This window comes from Dendrobates tinctorius, unplaced genomic scaffold, assembly GCF_039654945.1.
Source record: "Dendrobates tinctorius isolate UK_male_01 unplaced genomic scaffold, ASM3965494v1 ptg000046l, whole genome shotgun sequence".
NCBI classification, from domain to species: Eukaryota; Metazoa; Chordata; class Amphibia; order Anura; family Dendrobatidae; genus Dendrobates; species Dendrobates tinctorius.
In genome coordinates, this window is record NW_027361714.1 from 6006171 (window position 1) to 6030696 (window position 24526).

The window sequence follows — 24526 nt, forward strand, 5'->3', positions numbered from 1 at the left end:
CCCATCAGGATTCAATCCGTCAACGCCACGGCTGTAGCGTGTATCAACCGCCAGGGAGGTACCCGGAGCAGGATGGCCGTGCACAAACTGAGTCACATCCTCCATTGGCCGAGCGTAGAAAATTGGGCAGCAGATTTTCTCAGTCGCCAAGGCATTGCCACGGGGGAGTGGTCTCTTCATCCGGAAGTCTTTCACCACATTTGTCATCGTTAGTGGACTCCGGATGTGGATATCAGGACCTCAAGACTAAACAAGGTTCCTCGGTTCATTGCCCTATCGCGCGATCCATGTGCCTTCGGAGCGGACGCCCTAGTTCTGCCATGGCACCGGTTCTGGCTCCCGTACATCTTCCCTCCTCTTTCCTTGCTTCCGATGGTCATCAAGAAGTTCAGAGCGGAGGGAGTACCAGTGATCCTAGTCGCGCCAGATTGGCCGCACTGAGCATGGTATGCAGAACTAATACAACTAGTCGCCGACGTCCCATGGCGACTTTCAGATCGCATGGATCTACACTCGCAGGGCCCGATTTACCAACAGAACTCCGGGGCCCTGTCTTTGATGGCGTGGCCGTTGAATCCTGGATTTTAGCACAGGCTGAGCTCTCTAACGACGTGATTTCCGTCCTGATTAATGCTAGGAAGCCTGTGTCCATGTGCATTTATCACCGCACCTGGAAAACCTTCTTTTCGTGGTGCAAGGATCATGGTTGATCACCTCTGGTGTTTTTTCCATTCCGGCCATATTGGAATTCCTTCAATCTGGATTAAAATCAGGCCTCGCTCTTAGCTCGCTCAAGCGCCAAATTTCGGCCTTGTCAGTGCTTTTCCAACGCAAAATTGCCACCAAACTTCAGGTCAAGACGTTCATTCAGAGAGTTTCCCATGTGGCGCCTCCTTACAGAAGGCCATTGGAATCATGGGACCTTAACCTGGTTCTCGGGGCCTTACAGGAGGCTCCTTTCGAACCGCTGCAGGACATGTCACTGTCCATCCTCTCTTGGAAGGTGGTCTTTCTAGTGGCAATTATGTCAATCAGACGAGTTTTGGAATTGGCAGCCCTGTCCTGCCATTCTCCGTTCCTGAATTTTCATCAGGAAAAGTAGTTCTCGGGACATCCCCGTCCTTCCTGCCCAAGGTCGTCTCCTCTTTCCATCTCAACGAGGAAATTGTTTTGCCTATCTTTTTGTCCGGTGTCCGTCCATCGTATTGAGAAGGCCCTCCAAACCCTGGATGTGGCTAGGGCGCTGAGTCGGTACATCTCACGGACGGCTCCCTTCCACAAGTCAGATGCCCTGTTCATGCTTCCAGAGGGGCATAGGAAGGGTCTAGCCGTGGCAAAAGCAATGCTAGCCAGGTGGTTTTGCTTGGCGATTCAGGAGTCCTACTGTATCAGGAATGCGCCTGTCCCAGTGGGGATTAAGGCGCACTCTACCCGGTCAGTGGGCTCCTCTTCAGCCATTTTGCACCAGGCATCGGCAGAACAGGTCTGCAAGGCTGTGACTTGGTCCAGTCTTTACAAAACATTACCAAATGCATTCTCAGGCCTGTCTGCAAGGCTGCGACTTGATCTAGCCTGCATACCTTTACAAACATTGCCTAGTTCATCCTCAGGCCTCTGATGATGCAGCTCTCGGCAGACACAGCCTGCAATCGGCAGTACCTCAGTGGTGACTCAGTGGTACATGGGGTATTAGCAGATGTATGCTCCCCATCCAGGGACTGCTTTAGGACATCCCACTGTCTGTGTCCCCCAATGAGGCGTAGGACAAATAGGGATTTTTGTGTACTCACCGTAAAATCCTTTTCTCCTAGACAATCATTGGGGGACACAGCACCCACCCTGTTTAGCCTATTGGCTCACTGTAGCATTCTTATGCTTTGACTTAGTTATGGTTATTATTGACTGAGTGTTTATGCTCCTACTGCTTTTTTTACCGAACTGGAGAAATCTCAGCCAGCGAGAGGGTGTATACTGCGTGGGAGAAGCTAACTTTTTTTCTGGTTTACTTAGTATCCTCCTAGTGGCCAGCAGCATAACACCCACTGTCTCTGTGTCCCCCAGTGATTGGCTCGGAGAAAAGGATTTTTCAGTGAGTACACAAAAATCCCTGTTTTTATTATTTTCAATGGGGCAAAAATAGGTTGATTTGAACTTTTTTTTTTTTTCATATTGCTAAAAACTTTTGTGTTTTCTCACTTTTTAATTTATTTAATAGACCCCTTAGTAGACTCGAAGCTGCGATCATCTGCTCACTTGTGCTAAATGTAACAGGGCTTCGGCACAATATGTGAACGCTGGCAACAGGCTGACTTTCACAGGAGTATTGTAAAGAAAGGCACCCCCGACTGTCATGACAACTCATCAACGCTCCGCGATTACATGACAGGGTCTCCGATGGGAGTTATTTATGATGCGCGGCTGGCCATCGTGTGTTAAGCCCTGTTGTCAGAGATTGACAACAGGATTTAACTGGTTAACAGCCGCAGTTAGATCTCCACCCATGTGCGGGGAAAGATGCAGGCTCAGCGTCTGAACAGTATTTGGGAGGCTGTGGTTAGTGCTGCCCAAAAGTTTGTCCACTCACTAAGAAACTGACAGACTCCATGGATGGAAGGCTTATGATTTTTATTGAAAAATAAAGGTGCTATATTGATCTCTAATATATTTTTTTAAATGTGTTTTTATAAATTTTGCACTGATTGGTTATTATTCTTACTTTAACAGATGAACATAAACATTTGAGATGGGAAAATGTACACATTTCATTTACTTGCATAATAATTCTGCACACTAACAGTTGCCCAATAATTAATAATAATAATCTTTATTTTTATATAGCGCTAACATATTCCGCAGCGCTTTACAGTTTGCACACGTTATCACTGTCCCTGATGGGGCTCACAATCTAAATTCCCTATCAGTATGTCTTTGGAATGTGGGAGGAAACCCACGCAAACTCCTTGCAGATGTTGGATTCGGGATTCACTAACCACTCAGTGCTAACCACTGAGCCACCATGCTGCCCAATTACCGGTAGATAAAACCTCACTTTACCTTCTTAATATTCAGGCTTCAGGTTTATTAACAGTTTGGATTGACTTACCAGAACTGTGGTTGTTCAATAATAAAATTAATGATAAAAAATACAAATTGGCTAATTAATTGTGCACATAGTGTATTTCAATGGGCGTGAGAGGGAAGAGAAGGCTGACCGTTCTGAAATCCATCATTCCTAATTCTTTTTCTACATAGCATATATCAGGATTCAATGGCTGCGTCCATGTTTTTGTGCCCTGGTTATGGTAGTAAATCCCACAAGTCTAGTGTTCCAAAGTTACAGAAACTGTGTTACCTATCATACTGTTTGTTCAGGTCATCAGATCTGTGATATACTGTTGTATTACAGGCATATAATTGTGCTTATTACACTTGTAAACTAGTGTTATCACATGAGTTCAAATCATGTCCTAGCAATGTTGCTGATAATAGCTTAATTTTTCTATAACTTTTTCTCTAGGTGTGTACATTTTTGGAAAATATGCTCAAAAGAAAATCCGCGAAATTCAAGAAAGAGAAGCCGCTGAGTATATTGCACAAGCACGGAGACAGTATCATTTTGAAAGCAACCAGAGAACATGTAACATGACAGGTTGTTAAATTATTAGGGAATTTTGTCTTTCAAATAGGTGAAATATAAAGGGCCGCTGCCACAAGTTCAAAATGCCAATCATACCTTTAAGTTAGATGCCATATGTCGGTGACATGTTTCCGTATAGTCATATAATTACAAGAATAAAACAGACAAGTTACGCATAAAATATACACAGTACAAATACGTAGAGGTGTTGGGTGCTACCTTCCTTTGGAAATAGATGTCTAAAATGATGTGAAAACATATAATGAATCTGTAAGTGGGTAGTCGTAGCGGTGCTGCTGAAGCCAGAAGTCCCAAGCTCCACATAGTTGCATTGTGCAGGAAAATGGAGATAAAACCAATATGACTTTATTATTGTGACTGTATGTTTCAGGGTCAACCAATCTCATTATTGTAGTATTTACACAACATAGATTGAATCTCTCTTGTATGTCAGCTTTTTGGCAAACATTACTATTCTTCCTATTTCTTTTTCTTTGTAGTATTATCAATGCTCCCACCTCTGAGAGAGGCTTTAATGCAACAGCTGAATTCGGAAAGCCTAACAAGCCTGCTGAAAAACAGGTATTCTTAATAGCAATAATTTATAAGAAACTTGCACATTTACTCTGTCGCCTTATTGGGGGACACAGAACCGTGGGTGTTATGCTGCTGTCCACTAGGAGGCGACACTATGCATAATCTGAAAAAGATTAACTTTGGCTCCTCCTCTGCAGTATACACCCCTGGACTGCGCCAGCCTTCTCCAGTTTTTGCTTAGTGTCGCAGGAGGCACACCTAAGTTTTTTTTACACTCCGTCTTTTTCCTGGATTTTTTTCCAAAGGACTACAGATGAAGAAAAGAGGGTCTCCAGCGAGACTCCCGGCATGGCTCCCTCCTCGGTCCCCTATTAGGGGTACCCGGTTGAGGTCGAGGTGGCTATTCCCCATGTCGCTCCCTCACCAGTCCCTCAGGTACTGGTTCGAGGTCGAGACCCCCCTCCTTCCTCAGTTCCGTCCGGCTCTGGGTCGAGGTCGAGGCGACGATGAAGCCCCCTGACGGTGACAGCAGCTCCCTCCCTAATCCCCCTCTGGGGGTATTAGGTTGAGACACCGCAGGTAGGGCCTGTACCAGGCACCAGGGACCCCAGTCCACCTGTGGGCTCCTTTTGGGACCGGGGGAGGTGCAGCGAGGCAGGGCACTTATCAGAGACCGGGCTCCCTGCGCCCCGGTCTCTGCAGCACTGGCGCCACAAGGGACCCTCCACAGGGCCCCAGTCACATATATGGCCCCACCGCCAGCCCTCCTTTCATTCTGGGGGGGGTCTGGTTTAAATCCGACCCCCCCCCCCGCGGACGACCGCGCCATCCTGGAGCCCTGCTGGGCAGGAGACCTCAAATTTAGGCCGCGACTTCGGCCTAGCCGAAGTCGCCGCCCCATTCCCGCCCCCCGGCCCGCCCCCCGGATGACGAAAATGACACTGCAGTGTCATAGAAGGGGCGGATCGAGGCAGGAGGGGCGCGCTTTTACATGGCCCAGCGCGCCCTTTTCCAGCTCTCCGCCCCCTTCCCTCTCCACCTCAGAATCCGGTGGCCATCTTGCTGCACCTGGAAGAACGCAGCACAGCAGTCTCCGGGGGGCACAGGACGTGGGATTTATCAGCGCTGGACCTAAGGGGGAGCACCGGTGGTGTAGATCACAGCTGGGTCCTTGGTACTCAGCTGTGAATTGCTATACCATATAGCGCTCTCCTCCTTTCCTGCGTAGATACCCCTGTAGGGCCTCCACTAATCAGCCTAGGTACTATGTCGGGCTCAAGGAAAAGAACCAGGCAAGACTGCTTTTATGCAGTCTGCACAGCCTGCAAGGCCACTCTCCCCAGCGGCAGCACGTACCCGCACTGCCGGGACTGTACCCAAAAAACAGGATCAGAACCCCAAGAAGTCCCTACCAACGCTTCTGCGACCGCTACTGCGCCGGAATGGGCGACTCAGATGTCGCAGCCTATGACAGTCTATAGATAACCTGACCTCCACATTACTGCAGGGTCATGTCTCGGCTATGAACGTTACCCAGCAAAGGGACGTCCGGTCTCATGATCAGGGCGCTTCCGACAGTTCGAGGCGTAAGCGGACCCACAGGTCGCGTTCAGCTGCGTCCTCACATAGCAATAGGTCTTCCCCCTCCAGGGAAAGACACAGTGGCCTCAGGTCACCGAGGCCGTCCCCTGATAGAGAAGGACAATGCGGATCTCCACAACGATCCCAGACCACGGGAAACCTCCGCTCTAGTTCGCCCGCTAGGGAGCTCCTTAGCGATGCGCAGGATTCAGAGGGCATATGTGACTCCAATTCAGATAACGAAACAGAGAACGCTTTGCTCCCTTGTCCCCCTAGCAATACTGCGATAGTTGAGGATATCGTCTCTTCCATCCTTCGGGTGCTGGACATTTCAGATCCAACCCCAGAAGCACCAGAACACAAGATTTCCTTTGAAAGTGTTCAGAAACCATCGAAGGTCTTCCCTAATCACCCAGAATTTCAAAAAATCCTTTCTAAGCATTTTTCGCAGCCTGAGAAAAAATCGCAAGTATTTGGAAGCAAAATACCCCTTTCCACAGAAAGACACCAAGGATTGGACAGATCCGCCTGAAGTGGACCCTCCAGTCTCTAGGCTGGCAGCACAAACGCTTCTCTCGCTGCCGGACAGTTCAACCCTCAAGGACACGGCAGACAGACAAGTCGAACGCATGGCTCGTTCAATCTTTGAAGCGGCAGGTGCCTCTTTGGCTCCCGCATTTGCTTCAGTTTGGGCAGCCAAGGCCATCATGGCTTGGGCTGATCTATTGCAAAAGGGCCTTCAAGCTTCAAATCCTCAGCTGGCGGACCAGGCGGTGCAAATTGCAGTGGTGGCAGATTACATGGTCCATGCAGCGTTGGACTCTGCAAGAGGAATAGCGGGAATAGCATCAAACGCCATTACAATCCGGCGTATTCTCTGGCTAAGAGAATGGAAAGCGGATGCGGCCCCAGAAAAGTCCCTAACAAATCTCCCGTACTTCAGTGGCCGTCTTTTCGGTGAAAAGCTGGATACAATGATATCCAATGCTATCGGGGGGCAAAAGTACTTCCCTCCCTCAACTAAGACCAAAACGCACGTTTAAAAGGCGTAGTCAATCTCGTTTCCGATCCTTTCGGAATTCTTCGGGCTGGTCCGTCTCACGCCCAGCACAAAACCGTAATCGTTCCCCCCCGCAGGGACAACACACGTGCGGCACAGAGGCCGGACAGGAACTGGCAATCAAAGGCAAGCCAGGCAAAACCTAAAGGAGGAAAACCTCAGACTTTTCCCTCATCCTGACTCATGCCCTCTGGAAGACCTCCCACTTGTAGGCGGACGACTGCTACTTTTTCAGCAGGTCTGGCTGCCTATTACAGAAGACAAGTGGGTCAAGGAAATAGTGTCTTCAGGATACAAAATCGAGTTTACTACCAGCCCACCGCACAGGTTTTTTCCCTCTGTCCCTCCAAAATCCCCGCTCAAAGCTCAGGCCTTCCGTCAAGCGGTTTCTTCCCTCCTGCGAGCAGGAGTCATAGTGCCAGTCCCAGCAGAAGAGCGCTTCCGAGGGTTCTACTCCAACCTGTTCGTGGTGCCCAAGAAGGGAGGCAGCGTCCGACCCATACTAGACCTCAAGCAACTCAACAAGTACGTTCGAGTTCGTCACTTCCGCATGGAATCCCTCCGGTCAATCGTTGCGTCTATGGAAAAAGGAGAATATCTTGCCTCCATAGACATACAGGACGCATACCTGCATATACCGATTGCTCCCGCCCATCAGAGGTTTCTCAGATTCGCAATCAACCAAGACCATTACCAGTTTGTGGCCCTCCCGTTCGGTCTGGCCACGGCTCCCAGAACATTTACAAAGGTCATGGCAGCTACCATGGATGTTCTGCACTCCAGAGGCATAGTAGTCGTTCCATACCTGGACGACCTTCTCATCAAGGCCCCCACCCTCAAGGACTGCGAGGTCAACGTCTCGATCACGATCGACACTCTGACGCGCCTGGGATGGTTAGTCAATTTACGGAAGTCCTCGACTACCCCGAGTCAGTCTCTGACCTTCCTGGGGATGCTATTCGACACCTCCAAGGGTCTGGTGATCCTCCCCAGGGACAAGGCACTGGCTCTCCGTCTGGGAGTTCACACACTCCTCCGCAAGTCCCCCAGATCTCTCCGGTATGCCATGAGAGTACTTGGCAGGATGGCAGCAGCAATGGAGGCGGTACCATTTGCCCAGTTTCACCTCAGACCCATTCAACTGGCCATCCTCAAGTCCTGGGACAGGAATCCGTTCTCCCTCGACAGGGAGTTCCGGTTATCAGCAAACACCAGGAGGTCCCTGCACTGGTGGCTCAAGCCAACCTCGCTTGCAAGGGGAAAATCCTTTCTCTCCGGTCAATGGAAGGTTTTGACCACCGACGCAAGCCTTATGGGTTGGGGCGCGGTGCACCTACATCACAGAGCGCAAGGCAGGTGGTCACCAAGGGAATCGACCATGCCCATCAACATCCTGGAAATTCGGGCCATCTTCCTGGCGTTGAAAGCCTTCCATCACTTGCTGGCAGACTCTCATATCAGAGTACAGTCGGACAATGCCACGGCAGTGGCATACGTGAACCATCAAGGCGGCACCCGCAGCATCCAAGCGATGACCGAAGTAACGCGTATCCTACAATGGGCGGAGGCTGCAAGGTCGGTACTCTCCGCCGTCCACATTCCGGGTGTGGACAACTGGGAAGCCGACTATCTCAGCCGACAAGGAATGGACTCGGGGGAATGGTCTCTCCATCCCGAAGTCTTCGGTCAGATCTGTCATCGTTGGGGGACCCCGGACGTGGATCTGATGGCATCCCATCTCAATGCCAAGGTTCCCAATTTCATCGCCAGGACGCGCGATTCGCGATCGCTCGGAGCAGATGACCTGGTTCAGGACTGGACCCAGTTCCAGCTTCTGTACATTTTTCCACCCCTCCCCCTGATCTCCAGAGTCCTGAGGAAGATCAAACAAGAGGGTGTTCCCACCATTCTGATCGCTCCAGACTGGCCCAGGGGTACATGGTACGCCGACGTCGTGCAACTCACAGCAGACGCTCCCTGGCGTCTCCCCACACGTCCCGACCTCCTGTCACAAGGCCCGTTCTTCCACCAGAACTCAGGGGCTCTCAATTTGACGGCGTGGCCATTGAGACCTGGGTTTTGACCCAAGCAAGTTTTTCACCGGACGTCGTTAAAACCATGAGCAGGGCTCGAAAGCCAACTTCAGCCATGATTTACTATCGTACCTGGAAGGTTTTCTTCACATGGTGCGACTCTCGTGGGCAGATTCCACTTCCCTATTCTCTTCCAAAGGTCCTCGGGTTCCTTCAGTCAGGCCTGGACGCCGAGCTATCCCTGGGCTCGCTGAAGAGCCAGGTGTCAGCGCTTTCAGTGCTCTTTCAGAGGCGTATTGCTAACAAGCCGCAAGTGAAGACTTTTCTCCAAGGGGTTTCCCGATTGGTTCCCCCCTACAAACGTCCGTTGGAGACGTGGGACCTCAACCTGGTCTTGACAGCACTACAGTCACTTCCTTTTGAACCCCTTAGGGTGGTCTCACTCCGCTTTCTATCACAGAAAGTGGTTTTCCTGGTGGCAATCACCTCGCTACGCAGGGTGTCTGAACTTTCAGCTCTTTCCTGCAGACAACCCTTCCTGGTTTTTCATCAGGACAAGGTGGTTCTCCGTACAGTACCATCCTTCCTTCCGAAGGTCGTGTCCAGCTTCCACCTCAATGAGGAAATATCACTACCGTCTCTTTGCCCGGCTCCCGTTCATAGGGTAGAGAAGGCTCTGCATACGCTTGACCTTGTCAGGGAATTGTGTATTTACGTGTCTAGGACTGCTCCCTTCCGGAAGTCTGATTCACTTTTCCTTCTTCCAGAAGGTGTTCGCAAGGGCCTACCGGCTTCCAAAGCCACCCTTGCTAGGTGGATCAAGTCCACCATTCAAGAGGCTTACCGCCTCAACAATTCTCCCCTTCCGGCCGGTATCACGGCACACTCTACGCGGGCGGTAGGGGCCTCTTGGGCCATTCGGCATCAAGCCTCAGCACATCTAGTGTGTAAGGCAGCCACTTGGACTAGCCTGCACACATTTACAAAACACTACAGAGTGCATACCCAGTCCTCAGCGGATGCGAGCCTGGGTAGACGGATCCTGCAGGCGGCAGTACCCCAAGTCTAGGGGACTGTCAGCACAATATTCGTCCACTGCTACCCACCCAGGGACTGCTTTAGGACGTCCCATGGTTCTGTGTCCCCCAATAAGGCGACAGAGTAAAGGAGATTTTTGTGTACTCACCGTAAAATCTCTTTCTCTTAGCCTTTAATTGGGGGACACAGCTCCCACCCTGTTGCCCTTGCGGGCCGTTGTTACGTTTGGGTTCTCATATTGTTGTTTGAGCCTGTTTATAGTAGCCTTTTTTTACAGGCATGGTTATGTTTCTGGTATATTCCTCCTAATGCTTTTGCACAAAACTGGAGAAGGCTGACGCCGTCCAGGGGTGTATACTGCAGAGGAGGAGCCAAAGTTAATCTTTTTCAGATTATGCATAGTGTCGCCTCCTAGTGGACCGCAGCATAACACCCACGGTTCTGTGTCCCCCAATTAAAGGCTAAGAGAAAGAGATTTTACAGTGAGTACACAAAATCTCCTTTTTATTAGCCATGTGTAGACTCATTAAAGCACAGGTTTGTAAATTTAGGTATCTTGATGAAGCCTTCATTTAGCTGTTATTTGATCACATACTGTGGAAAGTTACATTTCCTCTTATATCATAAAATGAAGTAGTGATGTATTGAAACAATTTGTATTTTGAGGAATTGTATTATCTTTGAATGTTCTTTGAACATTCTGATTAGAGAAAGTCTGACATCTGTGGCTCCCACTAATCTGGACAGGTTAGGGGCCGCTGATTAGCAAGGGAAATGAAACTCTAAATGATCTGCCAGACCTATGGTATGTGAATTCATGTGTCACCTCAGGGAAAATGTCTTCTTTGTGAATGGTTAACCCAGCAGTAACAGCCAAGAGCCCATGGTCATAGGTTACAGCTCCTTGCTAGGCTGAAACACTCATCACTATCTGTGGAAGTCCCCTTATTTTTGTGGCATACTCAAGGAATTGGCATTTATTGCTCAGAAAACCAATCACCTTGTGCACACTTGTCTTTGCAATATTCACTTACAAAGGCCCTGCAGAGCATTTGCAGCATTTCTTTGCTCTAGCTAAGGCCTCTTTCACGCATCAGGTTTTTAACATCAGTCGCAATCCAGCAGTTTTGGAAAAAAACGGATCCGCCGCAGATTGTGAAAAACTGATGCAACGGATCAGTTTTCTCTCTGGATCCGACTGCCCTATCTGGTAATAATAATTGGAGCATGCTCAGTTTAAAAAAACGGAATCCGTCTCTGTATTCCGTCATTTGACGGACAGCAACGGATCCTGCGCCCATAGGCTTCCATTATAACCAACAACGGACGGCGCTGGATCCGTCACTGTCCGACTTTGACGGAGACAAAGAAACCCGTTACTTTGTCCTTCGTCTCCGCCCGACGGACACAAAATCTCCGACGGATCCAATGAACGACGGATGAAACGTGAGGCCATCTGTCGCATTCCATCGCTAATATAAGTCTATGCAAAAAAAACGTATCCAGCGTCATCAGTCACTAGATCTGTGTTTTTCTAAAAATGACGGATTGCGACTGATGGCAAAAAATGTGAAAGAGGCCTAATCAAGGGCACCTGGTCCATATTTCTTTCATGAGTCCTAGATTGTATATGTCTCTTGTTGTGGCAAACAGCTAATTACATTTACCGTATATACTCGTGTTTAAGCTGAGATTTTCAGCCCATTTTTTTTGGGCTGAAAGTCCCCCTCTCGGCTTATACACGAGTCATATACCGGGGGGGATCGGCGGGGGAGGGGGAGTGGGGGTGTCAGATCATACTCACCCTTCTCTGCAGCTCCCCTGCTTGTTCCATGTTGTCGGCGCTGCTCTCTTCCTGCTTCAGCTGTCAAATGGTACCCGCTCATTAAATATGCGCATATTTAATGAGCGGGTACCACGTGACCGCTGAAGCAGGAAGAGAGCAGCGCCGACAACATGGAATAAGCAGAGGAGCTGCAGAGACAAGCGCCAGGACCCGGTGAGTATGACCGGGGGTGAGGCATAGTCACCTGTCCCTGCACTCTGCTGTCTTGCGTCCTCTGCAGTGACATTCAGGTCAGAGAGCGCTATCACTCTCTGCCTGCACAGTCACTGCAGAGCGCAACGCTGATGAGCAGGGGGCAGCGACTGAGGTGACTATACAGTTTTTTTGTGTTTTTTTTTGTAAGAGAGGCAGAGGCAGCGGCAGCAGCAGCATGATGGGGCTACACACTGTGCATCATAACTGGGGCCACATACTGTGCAGATAACTGGGGCCACACACTGCAGATAACTGGGGCCACATACTGTGCATCATAACTGGGGCCACTCACTATGCATCATAACTGGGGCCACATACTGTGCAGATAACTGGGGCCACATACTGTGCATCATAACTGGGGCCACATACTGCAGATAACTGAGGCCACTCACTGTGCACCCTCGGCTTATACACGAGTCAATAAGTTTTCCCAGTTTTTTGTGGCAAAATTAGGGGGGTCGGCTTATACTCGAGTATATACGGTAATAAGGGTACGTAATAGATGGTGCATATTTAATGGAATTTGGGTGACCTTTTTCAATGTTTCATGTATTTATTATATCCTTAAAATACATTTTTTGTTCTGCAGACCGTCAAATAAGATAGAAATATGGGAAGATCTAAAGATTATTAGTAAGTTAAATCTCATCTTACATTTGCTTTGTTTTCAGAAGAAATTGTGCATCCAGATAAATTTGATGTGCAGCATGTGAGTTAGGGACCCTGCCTTGATCCACTATTCAAGAAGAGCAAAAGACAACACTATCTGCTTTATTGTGAAGCAGAGAAGTAAATAAGGGAATGGAAAATGTATCTGACTGGGCCTCAGACCTTTCTTGTGTATTTTATTGAAAGACAAAAGACCGCCAATCTTGAAAAGTGTGCGTTTTGCGGTTGGAGGCGCCTGATTTATTAAGCGGCACATGTCTCTTAATGAATCAGATGGTTCTTAAGAGTGGCATGTGCCTCTGTGCACCTCAGCACAAATATTATTCCAGTCGTATACTGGTGTAAGATTTGTTGTCTAAGGTACGCCACAACTTATCATGAAGTAGACAAGTGAACAACACTGAGTCCTGCCACAGCTGTGTCCTTTTTGTCAGAGCTGACCCGAAACTGGTGTGAAAAAGCCGCAAAATTTCTGCGTAACTTTGTGTTGTGCAAACTTTTTAAAGTGTTTTACATGGCATTGAATAGATACAAGCAGTTACAATCTCATATGAAGAAGCATACGGACCATGAGATACGGTTTTCTATAGTTTTTTAAAGCCAAAGCAAGTAAAATAAAAATACTTTGAAAGTGAGACCTGTCTAATAACTTTCCAACCCTTTTCACACATCCGTCTGTTTTGACTGTGGTTTTTTCGCTGCAGATCTGTATGCAGAGAACTCTGTGTATATTAACATGGAAAATATTAGAAAACTCATCCTGTCACGGCACAGCTGTTGGGTGACCTGGGACCAGGGGCTCCTTCCCTGTCCCTACTACTAGCTTGCCCTACTCCTCAGGATACTTCTGAAGGTGAAGATTCAGGGCCTCCACCCTTGCATTATCTCCTAAGTTAGCCCTCCATCTGTTCTCTTCCCCCACCCAGGGAAGAGGGGCTCTACTGTGCACTGTAGTATGCCAACTCGACAAACAAAGCAACACAAACAAGGGTTAACAGAAAACTCCAGGCATACAAAATATTCACTCACATATAACAGAGGAATGCACCAGGGCATGGAGTTAGGGGAATAAACCAAAACAGAGAAGGATACGGAATTACTACACTTACAAACCAAGCAACAGTCACAGATAACCCCTCCAACTCTCCTTCTCATATGAACTCCTCTCACTCCATTATCCTTGTAGCAAATGCTTGCCCTGACAAGGATTTGTATCAGAGCCCAGATTATAAAGGGGAAAGGAGTGTGGCTAACTGAGCTCAGCTGTGAGCACAAGGATTTCCTACATGGCCGATTAACCCCTTTATTGCCAGAAGAAATAAACACATTTAAAATGAAGTAGTGCTTAGCGCTAGAGTGGGGGCAATCAGATGCTGCTGTCTTCTGGCTCTACACTGTCGCGGTAACCCCATGACACATCCACTGTGGAGCAAATTCGCAGCATGTTAGTTTATCTTATTTATATCTGTACCTATATCACCCTTTGCAATGCAAGGAGTGTAATGAGTTAAAAAATCCACTCCTTTCCTGCAACAAGATCTGCAGCAGAATTTAAAAGAATTTGCTGAATTGTTTTCCTGTTCTGCAGTAGATATAATACATAAAGATCCCAGTTGCAAGAACCAAGGCCCCAATTAATCAAAGCATTTTAGTCAGAATTCTGTCATAAATTGGTTTAAAAAAAAAAAGCAAAACAATGTAGCTCCAACTAAATGCTAGCTCGTCTACTTCGTGATTGGAGTCAAATTTATGGCCAGGCAAACGGAGGCTTACTCAACTTTTCAGATGTGACTGTTTCATAAAGACACTTGTGAGGTTTTGTATCCAAATTAACTCCAGTGAGGAAATACACTTAAAGAATTGCTTGTAAAAGTAAAATCATGTCATTAGTTTTTTTTTTTTACCTAGACTAAAGAAACCGTTCTGCAAGACCGTCAACCAGCAAAAATAAATGTGTCCTGCGTGAGTGGTATAAGAGTGCCGACATAGAAATGATGACTGTTTTCATGGAGTACTTTCTCTGTCATTCACAGGTTTTACTAGAAGTGTTGTCGCAGTGTACAGTGCGTGTATGCTTGTTGTGCTCCTGAGAATTCAGCTAAATATTATTGGTGGATATATTTACCTAGATAATTCTTCTGCGGCAAAGAACGGCAATGTAGGTAAAAACTACATACAGTTTATTTGATATAACTTTATTTGTAGATGTTTGTGTTATTATTATTATTATTATTATTATTATTAGTTTAGCACACATGATGTAAAAAATGTAATGATAAAAAATAAAACTTTAAGCTGTCAGAGATTATACTACAAAATCAATTAGACAATGCCAGCAACTAGTGAACCAGCTCAGAAATATTAAACATCACTGTTGAAACACTTAAGATTTAAGATGTATGTGAACATTGAATACATGAATTGTATTTCTACTATCCATAGTAGGGGTCTCAAACCCAGCCGGTGTAGTGGGCTGCACAAAGAAAAATTTGAAGTTGACCGGCCATATTCTTTGCTGGACGAAATGTTTTCAGCGATACCATTTTTTTTTTTATGTATATTTGATCACTTTTTTTTCATTTTTTGTGAGACATTATAATGAAAAATCTAATTTTTTCGTATGTTTTTTTTTTTCTACAGTGCTCATACATAATCGCTGATCTAATATCCTGCAATACTTCTATATTGCGGGATACTAACTCTGTGTTAGGCCAGGATCACACATGCGAGGAATACGGCCGAGTCTCGCTTGTTAATACCCGGCACTGCCGCCGGTACTCAGGAGCGGAGCGTGCGGCTCCATGTATTGCAATGCGGCCGCACGCTCCGCTCCTGAGTGCCGGCGGCAGTGCCAGGTATTAACATGCGAAGCTCAGCAGTATTCCTCGCATGTGTGATCCCGGCCTTACACTGACCCTTCACCTTTTAGGGTATGTGCAACGTGTGCACATACCCTTCGACTGCTTAGTGCAGGGCTTACAGGCCTTTGTAGCTGACTGTCCTGAAGAACTGGCCTCAGTTTGTTATGGCAACTACCGGCTTCCTGCAATTGCTGAGTGCCGATAGACTTGAAGAGGGAGTTCCCTCTCTCAAATAAACATCTAAATACTACTGTCACTATTGACAGTGTATCTAAGGCATAGTCATCCATGATCAGTGTAAACATTGATCGTATAAGAAAGGTCCCGCCACTCACGTGTTAAATAATCAGCTATTAATCCAGCACACACATAGACATCCAGTTAGACTTTTCAGCCCATCCCAGGCTTTCATTTCAGTAATTATTGATGAAAGCATGGGATGGGCTGAAACCTTTAATTGGATCTCTGTGTGAGCTGAATTAATAGCTGATTATCCAACACGTGAGTGCCTGGATCTTTCTTATACATTGCATGTTGTTCTTCCATGGGCACCACTTCATACAGAGTGATGACCTACCTCCTGTATGAATATTGATTGTGGACATTGCACCAAGGTGTCTGCTATGATATACAGTTGACGTCATCACACCGTACATATATGGCGGCTTTTAAGAAGTCACTTGCTGCTGTACTGTATATCTACGGCTGTTGTCCAGAAGTGGTTATAAAAAAAATCTCTCCATTTTCACCTACCACCATCAGTCCAGCAGCATGGGAGAAAGACACCTCCACTCCAACGTACTGCGCTCTGACATGCTGTCAGCATGATGTCATTAACCCCTTAACCCCCCAGACTGTTGTCACCTTCATGACATGTGTAGGAAGTGTTAGTAGTAAATTCAGTGCGATACTTTATATGTTAATTTGTGAAAATATCGGCATTTTGAGTTATATCACACAAAGTAGTTAATGAATAACATTTCTCACATGTCTATGTTCTATCAGCCTCATTTTTGAAACATGATTTGTTTTTGTTAGGAAGTTAGAAGGGTTAAAAGTTGATCACCAATTTCTTGTTTTTCCAAAAAATGTACAAAACCAATTATTCAAGAAATGTATGAACAACCCTTCAAGTGTTTCACAAGAATTAAAGCAATTTACATGGAAAAAATGAAAATTTTTCTTTTTACAGCAAAAAGTGTGCTTTAGCCCCAAGTTTTTATTCTCACAAGTGTTACAGGAGAAAATGGACCACAACATTTGTACAAAGATACCCCTATATATGGTGGAAAACTACAGTTTAGGCACACAGCAGGGCTTGGAATAGAAGACTTTAGAGTGGAAAATTGGCTGGAACAGATAGCGGACGCCATGTCGCGTTTGCAGAGCCTCTGATGTGCCTAAACAGTAGAAGACCTCCACAAGTGACCCCATTTTGTAAACTACAAGGAGTTTATTTATTTAGAGGTGTGCTTCACAGAATTTTATAACTTTCAGCTGTGAAAATAAAACACATATTAAAATACATTTCTCCTTTGCCTCATTGAGGGACACAGATACTGTGGGTGTATGCTTCTGCCGCTTGGAGGCTGACACTAAGTGAAAAAAAGAGGTTAGCTCCTCCTCCGCCGTATACACCCTCGCCTCTATTGCGGGTGGAAATCAGTTTTTTGCTTAGTGTCCTTTGGAGACACACACATCTGGTTTGCTCCAGGCTTTTTCTCTTTTCTTTTTTTTTTTGCTATGAAAATGAGACGGGCGACGGACCCTATTGAAAGGGTCCGATCTCCCCAAACCATCAACGGGCGAGCACGTGTTGAGTATCGCCTCCACGTACCCTCTCCCACACCGTGGGACATATCTGGGCTGTTTTCCCCAGCCTTTTTTTTTTTTTTTTTCCTTCCATGAAGATTAGACAGGGGCAACGGATGGATCCTATTGAAAGGGTCCGATTACCCCAAACCAACAACGGGCGAGCACGTGCGAGTGTCCCTCCACGTATCCTCTCCCGCGACGTGGGACACAATGCCGGACTTAGCCCTGACCACCCCTAGGTATTGAAACCATGGGCTGTACAGAGGCACAAGACTTGTCCGTGCGGCTCCCACTGCTACACCAATGCTTAGACTGCGGTGCTGCAAGGTGGCGGACGGTCCCTCTCCTCAGCCCCTGAAGGGGTTAGATGGAGCTAGGGTGCCTGCACCGTCCTATATTGTCAAGGCCCCTTCACATACCTGAGCTGGGAAGCTGAAGAGGATCGCCAGTGAGGAGAGGGCCTGGGAGGGCTCCTGCGACGAAGATCCAGGGCTGGAACCCGTAGCTGTCAGATGCCACCGGCCATTCCTGGCTGAGCATGGCTGCAGGTGTGCAGTGCGATAAAGCCGCGCCAGTAAGTAGCGCCATTGTTTGCGGCGCCATGAAGTCGCACCCCCCCCCCGTTTCCCCCCCCACCCCGTCGCGGGCAGGGGAGAAAATTGAGGCCGCGGCTTTAGCCAGAGCTAGGCCGCAACTGGAAGTTCCGCCTCCGGGTCGTGCGTCACTTCCGGCGGCCCGCCCCCCAGGCTGGGTGGCGGTGAATAAATTTAGCCCCCGGCTTCGGAGCGCGGCTAGGCTGCAGACCCGGAAGTCCGCCCTTGGGGCAGTTTATAGTTTATATGCCAGCGGTCCGCTTCGCAGCTAGTGGCGCGCAATTTCGGTGGTGGAGGCGTCCAGGAACGTGGGGGGCACAGGACTGGGTTAAGTGCTGCCCGAGAGGCCACGCTACAGGGAAACGAGGTGCTACCTCCTCCCACTCATCCCCAGCAGCGGACAGATACAGCATGTCCGAAAAGGCAAAGACGCACACGTTTTTTTTCCTCTTCGCCACGACAGCACCCACTGAGAGAGGGGATCCGCCCCCGGAACAGGAAACCTACAGAGAGATAAATGGGGCGGTCCCCCTCGCTCCCTCAGTTTTGGTTTCCTGTTCCTGGAAAGGAACCCGCAGAAGAGGATTCCTGGTCTGGTAGCCGCCTGCGTGCAGAATATGAGCAGCAGGGGCCCCAGGACTGGAGGCAGCGTCGGGTGGAGAGGTGTATTCCCCCCCCCCCCAGAGCTGGTAATGCAGGTGAGGCCAGAGGTGACAGTGGTGCCAAGGCTCACTGGGGGGGGGACATGGCTATACCCCCCCCCTGAGGGGGCAGGCGCATTACAAATACCATTCGGGCATACTGGGCCGCGCGCCCCCCCCCCCCCGAAAGGCAGAAGAGCTCGAGCGTTCGTGCTGAGCAGCGCCACCGGGAGTCATACCTGCGGCAGGGGTTAATGTGAGGAGGACCCCGTGCGTTGATGGCGGGGCGCAGATGCGCGGTGGGCATCGCCGGCCGCATCACTAATCGCTGTGACCGAGCGTTCCCCAGGAGAGGCAACCCGAAAGTGGTAAGAGGACCTCCGGGGTCAGGACAGAGGCAGAGACCGCGGGACAACGCCCGCGCATGCGCAGAAGGGAAAAAAAAAAAAGAGAAGAGGAGCAGCTATAGCAAAAGCTTTAAAAGGAAGCCACAGACACAGCGCTAGTGCGCAGTCATGTCGTCCTTAGATGACCCAGCTTCCCTCCCGTTAGGTCAGCCAGTGGAATCCCCACATGGCAGTAGACAGAGCAGTGCTACAAGGAGAAGCAGTAGCACCAGAAAAAGTGGCAGCTCCAGGAAGGAATCTAGTGGACCTTCCAGGCAAGATGAGCCCTTAGAGAAAAAACGCAAAGAAAAGAAGTCGTCCCATGCCTCGCCTCAGCCTGGGTCGCGGACCCCGCAGCCGGTAGTTTGCTGACGAAACTCACGGGTGAGTGTTTTTTGGTCAGAATAAATATTTGATGGCCTTCTCTTTCTGGTCCATACCCCCTTTAGGCTAAAAGAACGGAGAAGGCGAAACATAGAGAGTGTGCCTTATGTTCTCAGCCCCTCCCAGACGGCCACCCTAAGAGATTATGCCAATCGTGTATTGAGGAGGCCTTACAGGAGGAATCCTCACGAAAGAAGGAGGATATCCGGGCAATGATAAGAGAGGAGCTACGGGCCTTAGGCGGTTCCAGTAGTTTGGAGGGTCACTCCTCCGTGAGAGAAATATGTTCGCCAAGAGGAGGAGTCTCGCTGGCGTCAAAGTCGCCGTCAGGAACCGGGGAACTAGATTCCGATAAGTCCCAGGAATACCTTTCCTCAGAGGACGACGACCAGACGTGTTTTCCCACGGACAGTGTCAGTAATTTAGTGAAGTCTGTCCGAAATACCATGGGGTTGCCAGAGAGTAAGGACCCCAAGACCCCTCAAGACATAATGTTTGCGGGCATTTCCCGTAGAAAAGTCCGGGCATTCCCAGTGGTCCCAGCTGTAAAAGAGCTAGTTAAAAGGGAGTGGGAAAAACAAGGTCAGAGAACCTTCCTCCCCTTAACGTCAAAGCGTAAGTACCCCTTTGACGATGAGGAGTTAACAGCCTGGTCGAGAGCCCCCAAGGTGGATGCGGCAGTGGCCTCTACCTCTCGTAGATCCTCCCTGCCGGTAGAGGATTCGGGAACTTTGGCTGATTCTTTGGATCGTAAAACCGATACATTCCTTAAAAGATCTTGGGAAGCATGTACGGCAGCCTTTAAGCCCGCAATAGCAGCCACGTGCACGGCAAGATCAATGTTGGTGTGGCTGAATGACTTAGAGGACAATATTAAGAATGGAGTAGCTAGGAATAGACTCCTTTCCTCTATGCCCCTCATTAAGGGAGCAGCAGCCTTCCTCTCCGACTCCTCCGCGGACTCTCTCCGGTTATCGGCTAGAGCGGCAGGACTGACCAATGCAGGCAGGCGGGCCTTATGGTTGAAGGGGTGGAAAGGAGACACACAAACAAAGACTAGACTGTGTGCTATACCCTGCCAGGGTAAGTACCTGTTTGGCACGGAACTGGATGAGATTTTGACAAAAGCGGGGGAGAGGAAGAAGGGTTTTCCTAACCCGTATGTTCCGTTTAACAGGAGGGCCTACAGGAAGCCGCCGTTTGGTAAAAAGAAGGACTTTAGACCCCAGGACCGCTGGGGAAATAAGGACCCCAAACAAAGGGGCAACCTATTCGGGAAACGTCCCTTCAGGGGAGACCCCGATAAAACCATTACACCGGTAGGTGGCAGGCTATTAAAATTCAGCCGCCAATGGGAGAAGGTGACATCAAACCCATGGGCCATAGATATTGTGTCATCAGGCCTAAAATTAGAATTTGTTCGGCATCCACCGAACTCCTTCCTATTGACTTCTATGAAGTCCCGGACACAGCAGGAAGCACTGGAGATGGAGATTGCAGTACTGCTAACTAAACAGGTCCTAGTAGAGGTCCCAGGGGACGAAATAGGAATGGGCTTTTATTCTCCTCTATTTTTAGTCCCAAAACCAGATGGCTCTTACAGGACTATAATAAATTTAAAGAAGCTTAATACCTTCTTAAAGCTGAGGTCGTTTAAAATGGAGTCGATAAAGTCTGCAATAAAGCTTTTGTTCCCCAGGTGTTATATGGCAGTCTTGGACCTAAAGGACGCCTATTACCATCTCCCCATATATCGTGGGCACCAGAGGTTCCTGCGGGTAGCAGTCTGGTTCAAAGGTCGGATTCAGCATTTCCAGTTTGCGGCAATGCCATTCGGGCTATCCATGGCTCCTCGGGTATTTACAAAATTGATGCTGGAGGTGATGTCGTATGTAAGGCTGAATGACACCCTAGTTATCCCTTACTTAGACGACCTACTCATAGTGGGAAAGTCTGTTTCACAGTGCGAAGCCAGAATAGCTAAGATTATCTCATCCCTAAAAACACTAGGCTGGCTAATTAACTGGGAGAAGTCCAGGCTAGAACCAGTAACCTGTCAGAGGTTTCTAGGCCTGCAAGTAGACTCCGTAACTGAGGAATGTTTTCTGCCACACGCCAAAGTGATAGCCATAATCAATAAGATACGGAATACTACAGGAAGACCCGTAATATCATTGAGACAGGGTATGTCCTTGCTGGGGTCCCTGATATCGTGCATTCCAGCGGTGCAATGGGCCCAGTTCCACTCCAGAGAACTACAGTGGGCTATTCTGCAGGAAACAGACTGCAGGGGCGGTTGGAGGGGAAGATGTCCCTATCGCCCGAGGTGGTTGAATCCCTAAAATGGTGGTTACATCCTTCCAATTTATCGAAGGGAGTGCAATGGTGGGTGACTCCCTCCAAAATACTCACCACGGATGCCAGCCCCTTAGGTTGGGGGGCCCATCTAGAGGAGCACATGGTACAAGGCTGGTGGCGTAATGATGAAATAGAGACCTCCTCTAATGTAAAGGAGCTATCAGCGATTTTCTATGCGATATCTCATTTTCTCCCGCAGTTAAGGGGCACCCATGTAAGAATCCAGACAGACAATACCACCGCAGTGGCCTATATAAACCGGCAAGGAGGCACGCGGTCAGTGCCACTGATGTCTATCGCGGGAAAGATCCTGGAAATGGCAGAGGTACATCTTCTCTCCTTGTCAGCACTCCATATAAGAGGAGTAGACAACTCCCGAGCAGACTATCTCAGTCGCCAAGCCCTATATCAGGGCGAGTGGGTCCTCAGCAGGCACGTCTTCGAAATGATAGCGTCAGAATGGGGCAGACCAGAGATAGACCTATTCGCGACCAGAGCCAACAGGTGCGTAAGAAGGTTTGCTTCACTCTACAGGTCAGACAACCCAGACATTCTAGATGCCCTCCAAGCACCCTGGACATTCCAGCTAGCCTATGCCTTCCCTCCAATGGTTCTACTACCAACAGTAGTCAGGAAGATAAGACAGGAGAGAGCGAGGGTCATCTTGATAGCCCCTTTTTGGCCAAAAAGACCGTGGATTTCATGGCTGAGAGCCATGTCAGTAACCGACCCGTGGATCCTGCCGCTGCACCAGAATCTTCTCTCGCAGGGACCCTGCTACCATCCACAGGCCAAAGCCCTGCACCTAGCGGCCTGGAATTTGAAAGGGAGCTACTGAGGCAGAAAGGTTTCTCAAAGAACCTAATCAATACCCTGCTACAAAGTAGGAAGGAGTCCACAACAAAAATATATGCTAAAGTGTGGAAAAAGTTCCTGGCCTTTCACCCAGCAAAACTAGCCGGTGAAGTACCCATTACGGCCATTCTAGAATTTCTGCAAAGAGGCCGAGAATTAAGGCTCTCGGTAAGCACTCTAAAGGTCCACGTGTCAGCCCTAGGAGCCCTATTTAACTATAACGTGGCAGCAAATAGATGGGTGACCCGTTTCATCTCAGCTTGTTAACGCTCAGAACCGGTGCATATTCCTCAGCTACCAGCATGGAACCTTACTCTAGTTTTGGATGCTTTCACTCAGGCACCATTTGAGCCCATAAGCTCAGCATCAGTGAAGTGCCTCTCATTAAAAACTGCTATGCTAGTAGCCTTAGTATCGGCTAGAAGAGTGAGTGATCTTCACGCTCTATCAGTAGACCCTCCGTTCCTGTCAATAACACGAGACAGACCCGTCCTACCTTCCAAAACGGGCAACTAAATTTCATAGATCTCAGGAGATATACCTACCTTCCTTCCATGAGAACCCGTCAACACAGGACGAGGTGAAATATCACACTTTAGATGTGAAAAGAGCAGTGCTAGCCTACCTAGATAGGACCAGTCCCTGGAGGCAGAGTAGGTCTCTTTTTGTCTCCTTCCAGGGTAACAGGAAGGGCTCTGCAGTTACATCAGGCACGATATCCTGATGGATTAGAGATGCGATCACAATGGCATATTTGGCAAAAGGAGAAGACCCTCCACTGGGGATTAAGGCGCACTCTACTAGAGCCATATCTTCCTCCTGGGCCGAGAGAGCGAACGTCCCAATTGAACAAATATGTAAGGCTGCAACCTGGTCTTCTCCGTCTACCTTTTATAGTCACTATAGACTAGATTTGTCCTCTACCGAGGATCTAACTTTTGGTAGATCAGTCCTTAACACGGTGTGCCCTCCCAAGTGATTATCTCTGGAAATCTCTCAGTGGGTGCTGTCGTGGCGAAGAGGGAAAACCGGATTACTTACCGGTAATACTCTTTTGTAGAGTCCACGACAGCACCCGCTCACTTCCCTCCCGTAAAAAATTTTCACACATGGGTCTCCTTGGTGGTGGAGATTGAGTTAAGCTAGATATGTGATTAAACTTAGTAAGCATAAAACTACATAGGGGTAAGATAGATGAATCGCCCAAACAAATTGACTAAAACATGTATGGCGGTTCCTCCGTTGTTCTCGGTAACACAAACTGAGGGAGCGAGGGGGACCGCCCCATTTATCTCTCTGTAGGTTTCCTGTTCCGGGGGCGGATCCCCTCTCTCAGTGGGTGCTGTCGTGGACTCTACAAAAGAGTATTACCGGTAAGTAATCCGTTTTGTTTTTTTTTTACGCTGCATGAAATCTCTTGTCGGGCTGCGTTTCCGCGGGCGCGGAGCAAGCGGTTATGCGAAGCCTGCGAGTCCAAACGCGCCCAGGAGCCCTCCCCTGCGACCGTCACAGTCCATGGCGTCGCTTACGAGCTCGCCAGCCTTAGAGGGTACCTCCACCTCACTAGAGCCTTCGGCCGGCAGGAGCCGCTCTCACACCAGGCAGACCCTGGGTAAGAGAATCCACGCGGGTGTCGCCCAGTCCATCCGGTGCTTTGGCTTCTGTAAGTTCTGCTTCTCTCTCCCCGTCAGCAGTGGTTGATAGCGAGCAGACCTCAGATTTCAACTCAGACGAGCCCCTTGACCTGGATGCTCCGGGGTCATGTGAGACGGTGGGCAGTCTCATAGATGCCGTCAATCAGACCTTGGGGATTGAGGATGATTCCACCGCGGCTTCAGGCCATAAGGTGGCGTTTAAGCGAGTGAAGCGGCCGCACAGAATATTTTCCTCTCACCCTGAGTTTGAGGACATAGTGCAGCGACACAGGGAACGACCAGACAGGCGTGTCTCGGGTCAAAATGCACTCAAAGTAAGGTATCCATTTGCCTGGACATCCGTAAGAAATGGACGGAATCTCCGACGGTGGATCCACCAGTG

The 24526-nt window shown here is 48.7% G+C and overlaps 1 protein-coding gene across 4 annotated transcripts in view; it reads left to right on the top strand.

Annotated features, from left to right (window-relative positions):
* PEX3 (peroxisomal biogenesis factor 3) overlaps positions 1–24526 on the top strand; it is a 129125-nt gene that overhangs the window by 13757 nt on the left and 90842 nt on the right. For all 4 annotated transcript variants that reach the window (XM_073575673.1, XM_073575675.1, XM_073575674.1 and 1 more), the window contains exons 3-6: positions 3518–3649; positions 4138–4219; positions 12517–12560; positions 14630–14754. In XM_073575673.1, the coding sequence (XP_073431774.1) occupies positions 3518–3649; positions 4138–4219; positions 12517–12560; positions 14630–14754 (383 nt within the window). The remainder of the gene's footprint in view (positions 1–3517; positions 3650–4137; positions 4220–12516; positions 12561–14629; positions 14755–24526) is intronic.